The sequence below is a fragment of the Myotis yumanensis genome, unplaced genomic scaffold, assembly GCF_028538775.1.
Source record: "Myotis yumanensis isolate MYYU_CA2020_CCGP unplaced genomic scaffold, mMyoYum1.0.hap1 SCAF_111, whole genome shotgun sequence".
In the NCBI taxonomy this organism is placed as follows: Eukaryota; Metazoa; Chordata; class Mammalia; order Chiroptera; family Vespertilionidae; genus Myotis; species Myotis yumanensis.
The window spans coordinates 57,383-74,279 of NW_027223862.1; the positions used below are offsets into that span (position 1 = coordinate 57,383).

Sequence of the window (16,897 nt, forward strand, 5' to 3'; positions counted from 1 at the left end):
GCACCCTGACCAGGGGTGGGGAGTGAACCCACAACCCAGGTACTTGCCCTGGACCGAGAATTGAACCCATGACCCTTCAGTGTGTGGGCCAATGCTCTAACCACTGAGCGACACCGGCCAGAGCATTACTGTGATTTGCATTGAGCTCTGAGCTGCTCAGTTGTGCTCATTCATTCATTTATTGAGCGCCTACCTTGCACCGGGCATTATTACTTGTCTAGATGCTGGGGCATGTTTGTGATCAGAAGTGATAAAGCTCCCTGTGTTCGTGGGGCTCACATGCAAGTGGGGGAGGCAGGCGGTGAACAGAAACAGAAATAAAGGTCAAGGAGGAGCCAGACGCTCGTGTCAGTGCTGGGGAGAGCGGAGTGGGGCCAGGGCAGAGCAATGGCCGTCAGCGGCCCCGGGGGGACACAGGGATTTGCCGGTGGAGACGCTGCCTGGAGGGCAGCCTCCCCGCCGCCCCCTGCACAGGGCGTTCGTGGTGGTGGATTTTAGACACACACACGGGTAGACAGAATGGATGTTGAACCCTCCTGGCCATCTCCCAGCCCAACATCACTCCCCCCACACGTCCTAGAATTTCCCCAGCATCCTGTGATTGTCACACTGAAGAGTTAAAAGAAGAGTATGGGGAGCACTCATACCCTCGTTTCCAAGATTCTTCAAAGGATGTTGGTCTTTTTGGTTACTCTTCACCTGAGGATATTTTCCCATTGATTTGTAGGGAGAGTGGCAGAGAGAGGGAAAGACAGAGAGAAACATCGATGTGAGGAAAGCACATCGGTTGGTTGCCTCCTGCACGAGCCCCGACCAGGGCCCGGGCCAGGGAGGAGCCTGCAACCCAGGTACATGCCCTTGACCAGAATCGAACCCAGGACCCTTCGGTCCACAGGCCGACGCGCTATCCCTGAGCCAAGCCGGCTGGGGCCAAAGGACATTGGTCTTTTGCTTGACGACACACCTGTCCTCACCATTTCAGTATGTGAGTTTTCTTCTCAATTTTTGCTGCATTTCAGAGTAAGTTGCTGACTCAGTGCCCTTCACCCTTAAGCACTTCCGCATGCATCCCATGAATTAGCACTTACTATTTGTTTGTATATTTGAGGGCAAAATGTGTATAGAGCATTAGGGACATCACTTGAGGAGGGTTGACTTGCATGTAACCCCACCTGTGAAGATGTGGCCGTCCCCTCAGCTGTCTGCCCCACCTCGGGTAATGACTACCCTCCTTCTAGAACACTCTCTGCTTCACTCTGCTTTTTATTCGCCCGTCTCTCCCAGTGGGAGCAGGGACTCGGTCTTCTTGTTCACAGTCATATCTCTAGCACCTGGAAGAGTGCCTGGCACAGAGTAGGTGTGTAGTAAATGTTTGTTGGCAGGGATGGATGGATGGATGGATGGATGGTAATTGGTTGGACAGGTGGATGGGTGGGGGAACTGATGGGTACATTGGCTGGACAGGTAGATGGATGGACAGGTAGATAGAAGGACAGGTAGATGGATGTACAGTTGGATAGAAGGACAGGTAGATGGATGATCAGGTGGATAGAAGGACAGGTAGATAGATGGACAGGTTGATGGATGGACAGATACATGGATGGACAGGTGGATGGATGAATGAATATCTGGGCCGGAACCCAGCGTGTGGGGGCCCCTCACCCACTGCCTGTTTTCTGCCCCGTCTCTTCCAGTCCCTCCTGCTGTTCAGTCGGTCCCTGGACACCAATGGTGACTGCTCCCGCCTGGTGGCTGATGGCTGGCTGGAGCTCCAGCTTGCAGACAGTGAAAGTGCAGTCCGGCTCCTGGCGGCCTCCCTGCGGCTCCGTGCCCGCTGGGAAAGTGCCCTGGACCGGCAACTGGCCCATCAGGCCCGTCGGGGGCAGCCGGCGAAAGAAGAGGAAGAGGAGGAGGAGGAGGAGGCTCCGGTCAACCGCCAGGAGGTGGTGGCCCTGAGCAGAGAGCTGCTGCAGTTCACAGCAGCCAAGGTACCCACCGCCCCCCTCGGCCAGGGGTGCCCCGTCCACCACAGCTTCCAGGGAGGTGATGACAGCCCAGGGTCACACCTGGTAAGGGCTGGAGCCAGGATCTGACCCCGGGCCTGGCTCCAGAGGCCGCACTGTTAGCCGTAGCCCTGATTCAGCGCATGCTTATGAGTAGCTCCTGTGTGTGCAGTGCAGCTACCCCGGTTACAGGTATGACTTGCGGGTGTGAGGGGGGCTGTGAGGTACCTACTCATGGAGAGTAGGTTCGACCCCAGTCCCCCTCTTAAGTGGGAATCGAGAATTGATTCTGATTTTCCTACGTGTGGCAGGGGTAGGGGAGAAGGGTGTAATCCAGGATGCCTTCCTGGAGGAGTGGAGGGACCCAGTGAACCAGGGAAAGAGGAACAGGCTGACGTGCTGGGGGAAGGAGGGGCACGGCTGCCAGACTTAACGGCCAGCTCTGTGGTCTGGACGTGGTCCCACGAGTGGGGGGAGCAGGGAGGGGCCTGGGACGTCGGGGCCTGTAGACAAGGCTCTGGTCAGGAGCATCTGACACCTGTTGTGATTGGCTTAGCAATGGGCCCCATGACTGAAAAGCCCAGGGGGGACTTCAGCACAGCTGGGTCCTGGTGCTCTGATAAGGTCTCCCAGAATCTGTTTTTTCTTTTCTTTTTTCAACTTTCCCAAAACTTTATTAAAGAAAAAGCAATGATGGCAAATCTCTAAAACATAGTCAGTTTTCTGGGATTCTGCCCTTGAAAATGTGATGTTTGATCTCTAAGCGCAGACCGGGACGTGAATGGTTCCCAAGTGTGCTGAGTGGGCGAGGGGCTGACATCCTGAAACGTCCATCTTCCGCCTGCCCGGCCCGGATCGGCAGTAACCGCCCGAGCAGCTGCTGTGCTCATCCCTGTGCGTCAGAGGCTCTCCGAGCGCGTCCATGGGCCGCAGGCGCAGACAGGAGCAGCCCCATGAGGAGCGGCTTCGCCTGTGCTTGTCTAGGCCAGTGGTCAGCAGACGGTGGCTCGGCAAACCAGGGCTCACGAGCCACGTGCGGCTCTTTGGCCCCTTAAAGGGTGGCTCTTCCACAAAATACCGACTTCTGCGCATGGGCCATGAAGTTTCACTCGCACTGTATGTGCGTGCCCGCACGTGGTATTTTGTGGAAGAGCCACACTCAAGGGGCCAAAGAGCCGCATGTGGCTCGTGAGCCGCAGTTTGCCGACCACGGGTCTGGGCACCCGGCAGTCCCTCTCTCGCTTGATTTGCTGCAGCAGCCGAGTCCTGTTGGGCGCTCCTGGACCAAATGTGAGTCGCCTTAAACGTGGCCAGGTAACCACCAGGACGCGGCACTGGAGGAGGTGAGCCACAGCCGTCACACCAGCCGAACGTCAGGGTTATTACATCCAAACTGACCGACGGCTCTGCATTCGCAGCTGCATTGTCTGTTCTGGGTTATCAGACACGGAGTCCTGTGCTTTTCAGCATTATCTCCACATTCAAGTCTAACGGCTAAACCGGGAAGCCAGTCAGTTGCTCCTTGTCTTAATCTTGACAGGAAGCTAAGCTCTGGGAGATCCTTTTCAGAGAACTGGGGCCAGTCGTGCTGTGGATGTGTCTTAAAGTCCCTCTGTCCTCAGTCTTCTAGTGTCTGACTTTCTGCTCTTCCAGCCAAACAAGGAAGTTCCTGAACTCTGTTCCGTCTTTGCAGTTGAAGGTGGAGGGATGGGGAAGTGGGGGTCCAGCAGCTGCCATGGACACGGCCCGGCTTCTGCTCTGGTCCCCCGCCCCCCCGCCCCCCGGCTGCGGCTGCAGGAAGCGAGGCACAGAGCGGCCCACTCTCTCCTGTCTCTCTCCTGTCTCTCTCCGCAGGTCCCCTACACCCTCCGGCGGCTCACGGGGCTTGAAGCCCAGAACCTCTACATGGGACCCCAGACCATCACCACTGCCCCCAGTCTCCCCGGCCTCTTTGGCAGCTCCACCCTGTCCCCCCACCCCACCAAAGGGGGCTACGCAGTCACTGACTTCCTCACCTACAACTGCCTCACGGTGAGCATGGGCCCCCCTTGGCCCCTCACCTTTCCACCCCTGAACGTGGGATTTTAGGGAGCCCCCCAACCACATTTCACTCTAGTCCAGGGGTAGTTGCAGAATGGGGCCTGCCCCCCGGGGGGCTCTCAGAAGGGACCTAGACTGGCTGTTGGGGGGCGGGGGCAAAGCCCTGACACAGCGTGCCCCCTGCAGAGCGACACAGATCTGTACAGCGACTGTCTCCGCACCTTCTGGACCTGCCCCCACTGCGGCTTGCACATGCCTCTCACGCCCCTGGAGCGCATCGCCCACGAGAACACCTGCCCCGAGGCCCCGCCGGCCGGCCCCCCAGGTAAGGCCGTGGCTGTGGGAGGCGGGGCATCTGTCCGTCTCATGGTGGTTTCCTGTGTATCTGAGCCTTCTCTGGACACAGGACTGACATCCTCAACTCTCTGGTTTTGGTCACAGAGACCCCGGAGCCCGGGTTGGGGAGGGCCTGGCGGGCTGCCACTTTCTCATTTCTTTCCGTCTGCCTCTGTCTCTCTGTGGCCATGTCTCTTGTTCTTTTCTGTCCCACAGCTGTCACTACCGCAGCTGCATCCACTCTGTTGTTAGCCTGGGATGCTGTAGCAGGCAGACCCGAGCTGCTGCTGCAGTGCACGGACCACCCCAGGGCTCTCTCAGTCTGTGCACATGTATAAATCAAGGAGGGCTTCCTGGAGGAGACAGAACCGGACTCCCCTTGGGTGCCCGGGGTTTGGGTGGGTGAGAGCTTGCTGTGGAGCACCCCCGCAGCCTCCCTTCTCCTCTCTCTTAGGGGCTGAGGAAGCCGCCCCTGAGCCCCAGCAGAAGACATCTGCTCTGCAGAGGCCTTACCACTGTGAGGCCTGTCAGAAAGACTTTCTGTTCACCCCCACGGAGGTGCTGCGGCACCGCAGGCAGCATGTGTGAGCCCAGCCGGGCCGGGAGCCCAGGGCAGGGCCACGGACTCCACCTGAACCGCCATCCTGCACTCAGGACTACAGTCTGGACACCTCCGCTCCCCCCACACACACAGTGGGAGGGGTATGAATAAAGTCTGACATTCTGAGCCAGACCTTTAAGCCTACTCCTGTCACCCAGTGGTGCAGCGCCCCCTGGGGGTCCTTCCGTAGTCTTGCTCTCATGCTGGCCCTGGGGTCCTGGGGTAGATATGGATGAGCAGGGACTCCAGGTCCCGGGACAGGATCTCGGTATCCCTGGCCCCACTGTCGCCTGAGTCTGTGCTCAGGGAGACGCTGCACTGGCCCATCCACGTGCGCACTTTGAGAGCCACCGGGAGGGGTGTCCGTGCTCACGTGGGACCGCAGGCTGCACCGGCAGGGTCCCTGGGCCGTCCTGCTGCTGGGCCCATGGGCAGTTCTCAGCCGTCGCCTCTGGATTCCCGGTCATGCCTCCCGGCCCCTGAGGTGCCTCCTGCCTGGGCCGAGGGCCTCCCTGTCGTAGATGCCTCCCCATCCCTGCAGCCCCGCCTGGTACCCGCTGCTCCCCTCTCCTCGCCTCCCTACCTGGATGTGGCCGGCCCTACCCTGCCCTGGCCTCCTCTGTCCGCACTCACCTCCCAGTGAGCTCACCCAGTCCCCGGGCCTGACACGTCCTGGACCCCGGCTCCCATGTCCCGCTGCCTCCTTGGCATGGACACTTGCAGCCTAACAGGCATCTCAGGTGTAACCCAGCCCTCGCCGATTCGGGGGTCCCTGGGCTGCCCCTTCCCACTAAGTCAGTTCACGATTGATGCTCCATTCACTCAGCCATTTATCATTCACATATCAGCTCTGTCGCTCTCTCCCCTCTCTCCACCCGCCCCCCTCCACCAGCCCCCGATGTTTGAGCTTTACTTTGGCTCTTTGTGATCCCCAGACAGCGCGGCGCCAGGCGCCCAGTCAGGCCCAAGTCCTCATGCCATCTTGGCCCCTCTCCCACCTACACGCACTCTCTTAGCCAAGCCCAGCGGCTCCCCCTTTAAAATAGATCTAGAAGCTGACTCGTGTCCCTGCCAACCACCAGGGACTGGATCGGCCCTCCTCGCTGGTCGCCCAGGTGACGGAGGTCACGTCGGCTGTGCGTCATCCCACTGCGCCTGTGTGGCCTCAGTGACGCGTGCACGTGGGAGCAGAACGTTTTCACTTTTCAAAACATGGGCTTCCACCACCGTGGTCCGCAGCTGGCACACCGTACGTCGGGAGCTTTCTGAGTCGGCGCAGTGCCTGTGCGTCTGTGTGGCTTACGTTTAACTGGGGAGGCGGCTCCTGTTTTGCTCCCATAAACAGCCGCATGACTCACCGTGCACTTGTGTGGTTTGCAGACACGCGGACCTGGAGGCCAGGTCCCGGAGGTGAAGCGCTGCTCGTATTCACGGGTCATTTGATAGATTCTCCCCAACGCCCTTCCACACAGGCTGTGCCGGTTCACACTGCATTTCCCCGACTGCCCGTGAGCCCGCTGTTCACATGTTACCCTGGGCCGTCGTAAGTCCTCTTCCGTGCGGCTCCGACCCTCGGCGGCTGTTCCCCAGGCGCCCTGTCACTTCCTCACGGTCTGTGATAGCTCTTCACACATCCTGGGCCTCCAGCTCCACCCTAGACGTTATAAACATCCATCTGCTGCGTGTCTTTGGGCTTTAAGGGGACTGGGCTCTCTTAAGACTTTAACATTTTTGGTTGTCAGATCTCTAACTCTCTTCTGTGTTCTCAACCCAAGTATTAAAAACAGAGAAATGAATGAATGAAGGGAGAAACTAACCTCAGAGTGTCCCTGCCCCGTCCAGCTAAATCTAAGCATTATGGCTTGTCAGGACTGGGCTTGCTTTTCCTCCTTTCTCCACGTTAAATCATAAAATAAAAAGAGGCCTATGGGCAGGAGAGAGAGAGAGAGAGAGAGAGAGCACAACACCAATGTGTTCCGTTATTTTGCACTCATTGGTTGGTTCCTGTCGGTGACCTGACCCAGGATCGAACCAGAAACCTTGGAGCATGGGGATGACCCTCTAACCAACAGAGTTACCTGGCCGGGCCCAGAGTCCTGTGTTTATGTTGAGGGACAGGGGAGGGCGCTGCGGAGGAAGGCCATCCAGTGTCCACCAAGAAGCCTTAAGCTTCTCCTGGTCCCTAGCCCATCCATCCCTCCTGGGGAGTGAATCCAAAGGTACGTTTGTCAGAACTGAGGAACCCCAGGGCTCACAGCCCCTCCAGGGCGACTCTGTGGCCCGTAACAGCACAGAGTCCGACCCATCCGTGTCCTGGAGAGACTGTTGGACACACTCAGACGCTGCCGTTCTCACAACTGCATGAAGTAAACCCGAGACACCATTTTCCACCCACCGATTGGCCAGATGAAGACCATGGGTGGTGCCCACCGCTGGCGGGTCTGGGAAACGGCACTTCCTTCCACCTGCCTTCCGCTTCTCCACCAGGCGACCTAGCAGGATCTTCCCAACGCAGAGTGCACGCCTTCAAGTCTCTCAGGACTTTCTCTCGAAGCAGAGCGTACAGAAAAGCACTCGAATCCTACGTGAACAGCTTGGTGAATTCCTCCAGAAAATGAACCAAAAATGAACCATGCCCGAGCCACCAGCATCCAGAACAGAAACGAGCAGCAGCCCTAACCGGTTTGGCTCAGTGGATAGAGCGTCGGCCTGCAGACTGAAAGGTCCCAGGTTCGATTCTGGTCAAGGGCATGTACCTTGGTTGCGGGCACATCCCCAGTAGGGGGCGTGCAGGAGGCAGCTGATCAATGTTTCTCTCATATCGATGTTTCTAACTTGCTATCCCTCTCCCTTCCTCTCTGTAAAAAATCAATAAAATATATTTAAAAAAAAGAAAAGATAAAAGAAATGAGCAGCAGCCCAGCCCCCGAGCAACCCACAGCCTGGCTCCTCACAGCAGGGCCCGGTACAGATCATTCTAGAGCTTACAAAAAAAAGCTCTTCCTTTGTTCAGCATCTGTTGCATGGAGCTGCAGTTTACATCCTGTTGGGTGAAGGAATCCCTGTTCATCTATCCTTTTGTCGATGGGAGCTGGTGTGGTTCCCGTTACAGAAATGCTGTTCGTACACAGCACCTGCACGAACACGTGCGTTCAGTGGAGCCTGTGTCCAGGAGCGGAGCTGTGGGGCCACAGGACTCGCGCGTGTTCCCTGTCAGCAGATTCTTTGAAACTGGCTTCCAGAGTCCGTTTACCCATTTGTGCTCCCACCAGCGACGTCTGAGCTACACACACTGACGGGACTCTCAGTAGCTGTTGTTTAAGCCATTCTAATATTTATTTTGGCTTTAATGGCATTTTTATGACTAATGGTGTCAAGCAGTTTTTCATGAGCTTATGTTTTTTGTAGTTATATTAAATATTTTGCCTCTTATAAAGGGGCTGTTTGTGTTATTGATTTGAAAGTTATTTACATAATATATAGTTTATATATATATATATATAATTGATTTCAGAGAGGAAGGGAGTGGGAGAGAGAGATAGAAATATCAATGATGAGAGAGAATCATTGATCGGCTGCCTCCTGCATGCCTCCTATTGGGGGTTGAGCTGGAACCCAGTGCATGTGCCCTGACCAGGAAGGAATCGAACCATGACCTCCTGGTTCATAGGTTGACACTCAATCACTGAGCTATGCCAGTTGGGCAGTATAATGTATATATTTCTTTAAATATAAATATATTTGTCAAATATATATATTGTGAATATTTTTCTCCAAGTCTATATTTATCTTTTCATTTTCTTATTTATTTATTTACTAGAGGCCTGGTGCACGAATTCGTGCACAGGTGGGGTCCTTCGGCCTGGCCGGCGATTGGGGCCGATCGGGACCATCTCGCCCAGTGTGGGGGAGGGACTGTGGGAGGTTGGCCGGCCTTGGGAGGTTGGCTGTGGGAGCGCACTGACCACCAGGAGGCAGTTCCTGCATTGAGTGTCTGCCCCCTGGTGGTCAGTGCACATTGTGGCAACCAGTCCTAACGGTCACTAAGGCTTTTATATACACCGAGTGGCCAGATTATTATGACCACCTGACGTTTGTAGGCAAATTAGCCGTACACTGCATCGTATGGGATATGGAAGCCGAAGGCCTGTTCGAACACCTTTACTGTCTGCAGTTACCAAGATAAAACGTCTCTAATTTGCACAGGAACACAAGGATTGGACAGTTGAGCATTGGAAAAAAGTCATGTGGTCCGATGAATCACGTTTCCAGTTGCATCATGCAGATGGCAGAGTGAGAATTTGGTGGAAACAGCATGCACCCCACATGCATGAGTACAGCCCTTCAAGCTGGTGGGAGCAGTGTTATGGTTTGAGTCATGTTTTCCTGGCATGATTTGGGCCCTTTAATTCGTGTGGAACAACATCTGAATAGCACAACATACCTAAGTATCGTTGCTGATCAGGTTCATCCTAACATGTTGATGGCGTATCCCAATGGAGATGGCTTCTTCCAACAAGACAATGCGCCATGCCACGGTGCTCGTACTGTGCAGGAGTGGTCTCAAGAACATGAGGGAGACTTTACCTTGCTTAGGTGGCCCCCACAATCACCAGATCTCAATCCAATTGAGCATTTGTGGGACAAAGTTAAAAGAGCCATCAGGCGGCTGGTTCCACAACCATCAAATCTCACAGAACTGGACAGTGCTATTCATCAGGCATGGTGTCAGATTCCTCGCATCACCTTTCAACATCTCGTGGAGTCAATGCCAAGAAGAATCGCCGCAGTATTGAAGGCAAAAGGTGGCTCAATGAAGTACTGATGGGGTGGTCATAATACTCTGACCACTCAGTGTATATAGATTGATTTTAGAGCAAAAGAAGAGAGTTACATCAATTTTTGTTGCTCCACTTATTTACGCATTCATTGGTTGATTCTTGTATGTGTCCTGACCGGGAATTGAACCCACAACCTTGGAGTATCTGGGGGGATGACACTCTAACCAACTAGCTAGAGAGAAACATCGATGAGAGAGACATCGATTGGTTGCATCCCACACACGCTCTGACCGGGGCCAGGGATCAAACCTGCAACCCAGGTACGTGCGTGCGCCCTCTCCCCCCACCCAGGGAATCAAACCTGTGACTCTCTGGTGCTCAGGCCAATGCTCCAACGACTGAGCCACACTGGCCAGGACAGGGCCTTCATTTTCTTAACAGTGTCTTTTGCAGAGCAGAAGTTTTTAATTTTGATGAAATTCAATTTATCACTTTTACTTGGTACTTTAAAATTATTTTTATTAATCCTATTGTTTATTTTATTTTTAGATTGTACCTATTCTATCTTATTTATCTTTATTATTTATTAATTTTATTTTTTGTACTTTTTGTGTGTTAAAAAAATCTTTGCCTACCCCTAAGGTCATGAAGTTTTCCTCCTGGTTTTTTTTCTAGAAGTTTTATAGTTTTAGATTTTACCTTTAAGTCTATGATCCATTTCCAGTTAGTTTTTGTGTATAATGTGAATGAAGAGTCAAGTTTCATTTTTCTTCATGTTCATGTCCAGTTGTTCCAGCACCATTTGCCGAAAAAACTATCCATTCCCCTTTGAATTAATGTGACACCTTTACTGAAGATCAATTGATCCACGTGGTCCATTCCTGGGCTTTACCCATCGATCTGTGTGTTGGGCTGACCCTGGACCACACTGATCACGGTGGATCACAGCGAACTTGAAGTCAGGTAGTGCGAAGCCTCTGACTTTGTTCTTTGCCCAAATAGTTGTGGCTGTTCCAGGTCTCACGCATTTCCATATAAATTTTAGAATCAGCTCGTCCATTTCTCCCACAGCCCACTGGGAGATTTCAACTGGGGTTGTCTCAACTCTACAGATATTTAGGGAGAACCGACAAGTGGATACAGTGGGGCCTTGACTTACGAGTTTAATTCGTTCTGTGACGGAGCTCGTAACTCAAATTACTCCTATGTCAAATCATTAAAGTGAACGAGTGAGACACGTGATGCTGGGCTGATGTTGTGGCGTTCACTGTGACGTTCGCTGCGCCAACTAGCGGTGGGGTATCTGAAACTGGCTCATAACCCGAATTTTAGCTCACAACTCAAAGCAAAAAATCGGCCGAGAGACGGCTTGTATCTCGAAAAACTCGTTAGTTGGGACACTCGTAAGTCAAGGCCCCACTGTATTTCAAATCTTCCAAGTTTTTTTTTTAAATATATTTTATTGATTTTTTACAGAGAGGAAGGAGAGGGATAGAGAGTTAGAAACATCGATGAGAGAGAAACATCAATCAGCTGCCTCCTGCACGCCACCCCACTGGGGATGTGCCCACAACCAAGGTACATGCCCTTGACTGGAATCGAACCCAGGACCCTTGAGTCCGCAGGCCGACACTCTATCCACTGAGCCAAACCAGTTCTGGCAAATCTTCCAAGTTTTAAATACATGAATATGGTATATCTCTCCTTTTTAAAAAACGTACTTAATGCCTGGGCCAGAGTTCTCAGTGGTTAGACCATCAGCCCTCGCACCGAAGGGTCTCGGGTTCAATTCCAGTCAGAGGCATATACCTGGTTGTAGGCTCAGGACCTATGTGGGAAGCAGCCAATGGCTGTCTCTCTCTGACATGTTTCTCTCCTCCCTTCACTTCTTCCCTCCCTTCCAGTCTCTCTAAAAATTAACAGGAAAAATATCGTCAGGTGAGGATTAACCAACAATCGAAAACAACCCACATACGTAAGGTCTTCACTTTCTCGCAGCGGTGTGTGTGGTGCTCACTGTGTGCATCTCGCGCAGCCATAGTGCAAGCCTGCAGGCTCGCTGGCCGCTGGCTCCCATGGCTGCTGCATCCGAGACCCCAGGGCTGGGAAGGGGAGGGAAGGCACTGTCACCCCCCTTGCATCTGTTCCCCATCTGTGAAATGGGGAGAATAAAGTCCCACCTCATGAGCTGGGAATGGCGGACACGTGTGCATGGTCTCAGCACCAGCAGCTGCAGTCGCCCCGACGCACCCGAGAGGAACCAAGATGTGCCGGCCGGTCCCTCATCTGTGACATGAGAGGAACGGGACCAGTTCTCAAGGGGGAATCCAGTGCAGATGTAGATGATGTGGATTTTTCCCCTCTTGCTGACTGCATCCGATCCGTCCCCAAGTTTGGTTTCCTTTTTGTTTTTTTAACAAGAGCTTTCTCATTTGTTTGTGGGTCGCCATGCCCTCATGGGCTCACCTGGGACGGACCACAGCTCAGTGTGCTGATCACCAGGAAGTACACCTGGGGTGGTCTCCGGCTTCGCCCGAGATGAACCCTGTGGGCTCACACGGAGGTCTCCGTCCTCACCTCCCGTCTCCCACCCCCTCTCTGTCAGGCCCCTGCCTCCCCCGCCCCCTCTCCCCCGAAACTGTTCCTTCAAGGTCAATGGTGACCTGCAACTGTGACTCTGGTCCTCATCTCAGATGTGTTTTGCCCCCCCCAATCCCCCCCACCCCCACCCCTGCCTGCCAGGTGACACATTCCTTTGATGGCGCCCTCCTCTCTGAAAAGTGGCCCTGTTTCCTGATATTCTTTCTCCACCCAACTTCCTGAGTAATTCTGAGTCTGCCCCCTCCTCCCCTCCCACATCCCCACCCTGGCCTGGCTCCTCCATCTTCCCAGCCCCACTCATGCCCCGTGTCAGCTTCCCAAGGCTGCCAGACACAGTGCCATGCATGGGTGACTCAGAGCATCCAAAACTTCTCTGGAAGTTCTTGAGGTTAGAAGTCCAAAATCAAGATCCGTGGGCAGGGCCGTGCCCCCCCCCCCCACCCCCCACCGACCCAAAACCTGCAGGGAGCCCCCCCTGACCTCTTCCAGCGTCTGGGCTGGCCAGTGCGTGTCCCTCGGCTCACGGCCGCATCGCTGGGTCCCCCGTCGTCACTGGCCTTCTCTCTGTGTGCCTGTCGCTGCCCCAGTTCCCCTGACTCGTAAGGACACAGTCATACTAGATCAGGGCTCATCATAGGAGCTGGTCTTAACTCCGTCATCGGCAAAGACCCAATTTCCAAATTAGGTCACAGTCCCGCCCTGGAATCAGGACTTCAGTCTATCTCTTTGGGGACACATTTCAATCCCCTCGAACCCGCCCTCCCCGGGGCAGCCCACGGGGCAAAGCACGCACCCAGCCCTATCCTTCATCTGCTCAAAAGCCTCCCAAGACAACGGAGTATTACTCGGCCATGAAAAGGGACGAAGCACCGACACGCCACACGGATGAATCTCGAAAACACGCCGAGTGAGAGGAGCCACGAAAGACCCTGTAGTGTAAGAGTCCCCGGGAATGAAACGCCGGAACAGGCGCATCCCCAGAGGCAGGAAGTGGACCGGTGGTGGCCTGGGTTTGGGGGCCGAGGGGGGTGTCTGCCGAGGGTGGACGGTTTCTTTCTGGCTGATTGTGGTGACACAGGCACAACTCGGCGGCGGATGTGAAGCCGTCCAAGCTCACACTTTAGAGCAGTGGTTCTCACCTTGGCTGCACGTGAGAATCACCTGGGAATCTTTTTAAAATCCTGATTTCTGGGCCCCATCCTCCCGAAATTCTGTTTCTTTGTGATGGGGTGGGGCCGCAACATTAGTAACAAAGAAACAGAATTTCCGGAGGATGAGGCCCAGAAATCAGGATTTTAAAAAGATTCCCAGGTGATTCTCATGTGCAGCCAAGGTTGAGAACCACTGCTCTAAGTGGATGGATTTCACCGTCTGGGAACTCTCTCTCTCTCTCTCTCTCTCTCTCTCTCTCTCTCCCCCCCCCCCGCCCCCCCCCCAAAGCTGCCACAAAGCAAGCGCCTTCCCGGTTCCCCAGCGCCCCCCGGAGGTGCCACACTCCGATGGCGTCTGAGCTGGAGGATCAGTGTCCTGGGCACACAATTCACAAGAGGCTACGGCCACACAGAGAGGGGCACTGCCATGGACACACAGAAGGAGGTGCCGCTATGAAGACCCGCATTGCCACAATCCCACCCAGACACACAGCAACGCCCGGAGTCACCAAGCCACACACACACACACCCTCCCCCAAAGCGCAGCGTGGCAGCCGGCCAGGGACCCCGACATTCCTCGGGGACACCCACACCCGGTTCAGCAGCAGGCGCAGCTGTGGCCAGGCTCCTGGCGGCGCCCACTAGCCCCACAGCCCTCCCTACAGCTGCCCACGGACCCCAGCAGCCACCACACCATGTCACACAGGCACCGACCCCGCGACGGCCTGGCCCTGCCCACAGCACACCCGGGCCACCCCTCGGACCGCAGGCCCCGGTGGGGTCCCCACTTACCCCCGGGCCATCCTGCTCGGCCCACTCACTTCCCGGGCTGCCCCGGAACCCGCTGGCTCCTCACCCCAGGAAGTGGGCGAGGTATTTTTAGTTACAATTAACCTCCCGCCCAGTTCCCCTCCTCCCCAGGCACATCCAATTGGTTTAATTAGAGAGAATTAAGTGAGAGGCATTTCCAGGCGCCGGGAGAAGGAGGGGGAGGAGGGGGTGCCCCTCCCCTCCCCCTTAGCAGCCCCCCGATTCCCAGGAGTCAGGCCTGGGTCCAGTGCGGCCCCCCTCCCCATAACCCGTCCCCACAGGCCTTCAAGGGGGGCTCAGGGTGGAAGTCCTTCCTGCTGTCTATTCCTCACCCACCCCCTTCAGTCCTGGGGAGTTTGGGGGGAGGTAAACAGTAACCAGTCACCACAACAGTCTCTAACCCAGAAACTAGTTCGTGGTGGGCCCTTTAAAAATCACAGAGTCTTAGATTCTATTTTCTTTTCATCCTCACTCAAGGATATATATGTTTTTATTGATTTTAGAGAGCGAGGAAGGGAGGCAGGGAGAGAGAGAGAGAGAGAGATTGGCTGCCTCCTGCACACCCCCAGCGGACGATCTAGCCCTCAAACTTTGGTGCACAAGACAACACTCCAACCAACTGAGCCACCTGCGGGGGGGGGGGGGGGGGGGCGGGGGGGGGAGCGGGGGAGGGGGCTAGATTCTACATATTTTTTTTTAAATATATGTTATTGATATTTTACAGAGAGGAAGGGAGAGGGATAGAGAGTGAGAAACATTGATGAGAGAGAAACATCGATCAGCTGCCTCCTGCACACTCCCCACTGGGGATGTGCCTGCAACCCAGGTCCATGCCCTTGACCGGAATCGAACCTTCGACCCTTCAGTTTGCAGGCCGACGCTCTATCCACTGAGCCAAACCGGTTAGGGCTATATTTTTAAAATATATTTTTATTGATGTCAGAGAGGAAGTTGAGAGAGAGAGAGAGGTAGAAACATCAATGATAAGAGAATCATTGATCAGCTGCCTCCTGCAGGCCCCCCACTGGGGATCGAGCCCGCAACCCAGGCACGTGCCCTTGACTGGAATCAAACCCAGGACCCTTCAGTCCACAGACCGGCGCTCTAACCACTGAGCAAACCCGGCTAGGGCTAGATTCTAATTTTTTTTTTTTAATGAGAGGCCATTGAGCAGAGTGGTTAGCACACAGGCTCCGAAGCGGCCAGGCAGTCCTGGTTCTCATAGAGAATCACATTCTCCGGCTGTGTGACCCTGGGCACGTGGCTCCACCTCTCTGGGCCTTGGTTTTCTCCTCCGGGAACGGGACAGTGATCGTCCCACCTCCTGGGACTGAACGGTGGTTTACCGGGTGGGAAGGATACAGCGCCTAGAACAGCCTGGCTCATGCGCACTAGCAAAGGGTAAATAAACGCGTAAAGTGTATCCCCTACCCTGCGCCCCCGCCAGCTTCTAGCAGACCCCAGGACGCACTCATTTACACGGCCCACGCGGGTCTCCCCATGCCCCCCCCCACCGCCACCTCAGCTCCCCGAGGGCAGGGGTTTGGTTTGTTCACTGAAGTGATGAGCAGAGAGTGTGCCCCGGAAATACCTGGGGCCCAAATGAATGAACGAACGACAGGTGAAGGCCGTTGAGTCTCAGAACTGCTCTCTCCGCTCCTTACCTGTTTCCAGGCAGCCCTCAGCTCTGGGCTACGGTTTCTCTAGTTACAGAGAAGGACTCGTGACTTTGAGTGCTTACGGCGTGCCAGGCGGCGCTGTTCTCAGCACGTCCCCTGCCAAACCTCCGCTCATCAGCACGAAAGACGGTGAGGTGGGTGTGGCTACTACCCCCACTTTCCAGATGTGGAAACTGAGACCCAGAGAAGTGAGGTCACTTGTCCAAGGTACCACAGCTATTATGTTCCAGAGGCGGGATTTGAACCCAGGTCTGTGGGCACCGCTCTCCACGGGTGAGGCTGATCGTGCCCAGCCTGCCCGTCTCCCATGGGACAGATGGAGAAGGTAACTGGAGCCACAGTGTGGGAGACTGATGCAGGATTGGCCCCCATTCCTCATCTCTCCCAGAATCCACCTCCCTTATAATTCAAGTTTACAGCTCCTCCCAAGGAGGGTAGAGTCTATTTCCCCTTGGGCTGGCCTTGAGACTTTCCATGGCTAAGGGATGATAAACGTGAGCCAGATCTGAGCGGGGGCCTCTCAGGGGCTTGGGCCCTTCTGCTCTCTCTCTTGGAGTCCAATCAAGCCTCCATGTGAACAAACTCAACAGCCTGCTGGCTGATGTTACCACGTGGTCCTGTTGCCCCTGCTGCCAGAAAAACTGACCCCCAGAAGCAGAGCCCCCTTGTGGACCTGTCCCTGCCACAGACACACAAGAGAGCCCTACTGAAACCACAAGACCTGCCTCGCTGAGCCCAGTTTAAGATATCAACCCAGCCCTAACCAGCTTGGCGTAGTGGATAGAGTGTCGGCCTGAGGACTGAAGGGTCCCAGGTTTGATTCCAATCAAGGGCATGTACCTTGGTTGCAAGCACATCCCCAGTAGGGGGTGTGCAGGAGGCAGCTGATCGATGT

At 54.9% G+C, this 16,897-nt stretch overlaps 1 protein-coding gene across 7 annotated transcripts in view; it reads left to right on the forward strand.

Annotated features, from left to right (window-relative positions):
* Positions 1-5,112, forward strand: part of DHX34 (DExH-box helicase 34) — a 30,571-nt gene extending 25,459 nt beyond the window's left edge. For all 7 annotated transcript variants that reach the window (XM_070402919.1, XM_070402921.1, XM_070402916.1 and 4 more), the window contains 4 exons: positions 1,695-1,988; positions 3,858-4,034; positions 4,230-4,368; positions 4,834-5,112. In XM_070402919.1, the coding sequence (XP_070259020.1) occupies positions 1,695-1,988; positions 3,858-4,034; positions 4,230-4,368; positions 4,834-4,967 (744 nt within the window). In that variant the 3' untranslated portion in view covers positions 4,968-5,112. The remainder of the gene's footprint in view (positions 1-1,694; positions 1,989-3,857; positions 4,035-4,229; positions 4,369-4,833) is intronic.
* The last annotated feature ends 11,785 nt before the right edge of the window (positions 5,113-16,897 follow it).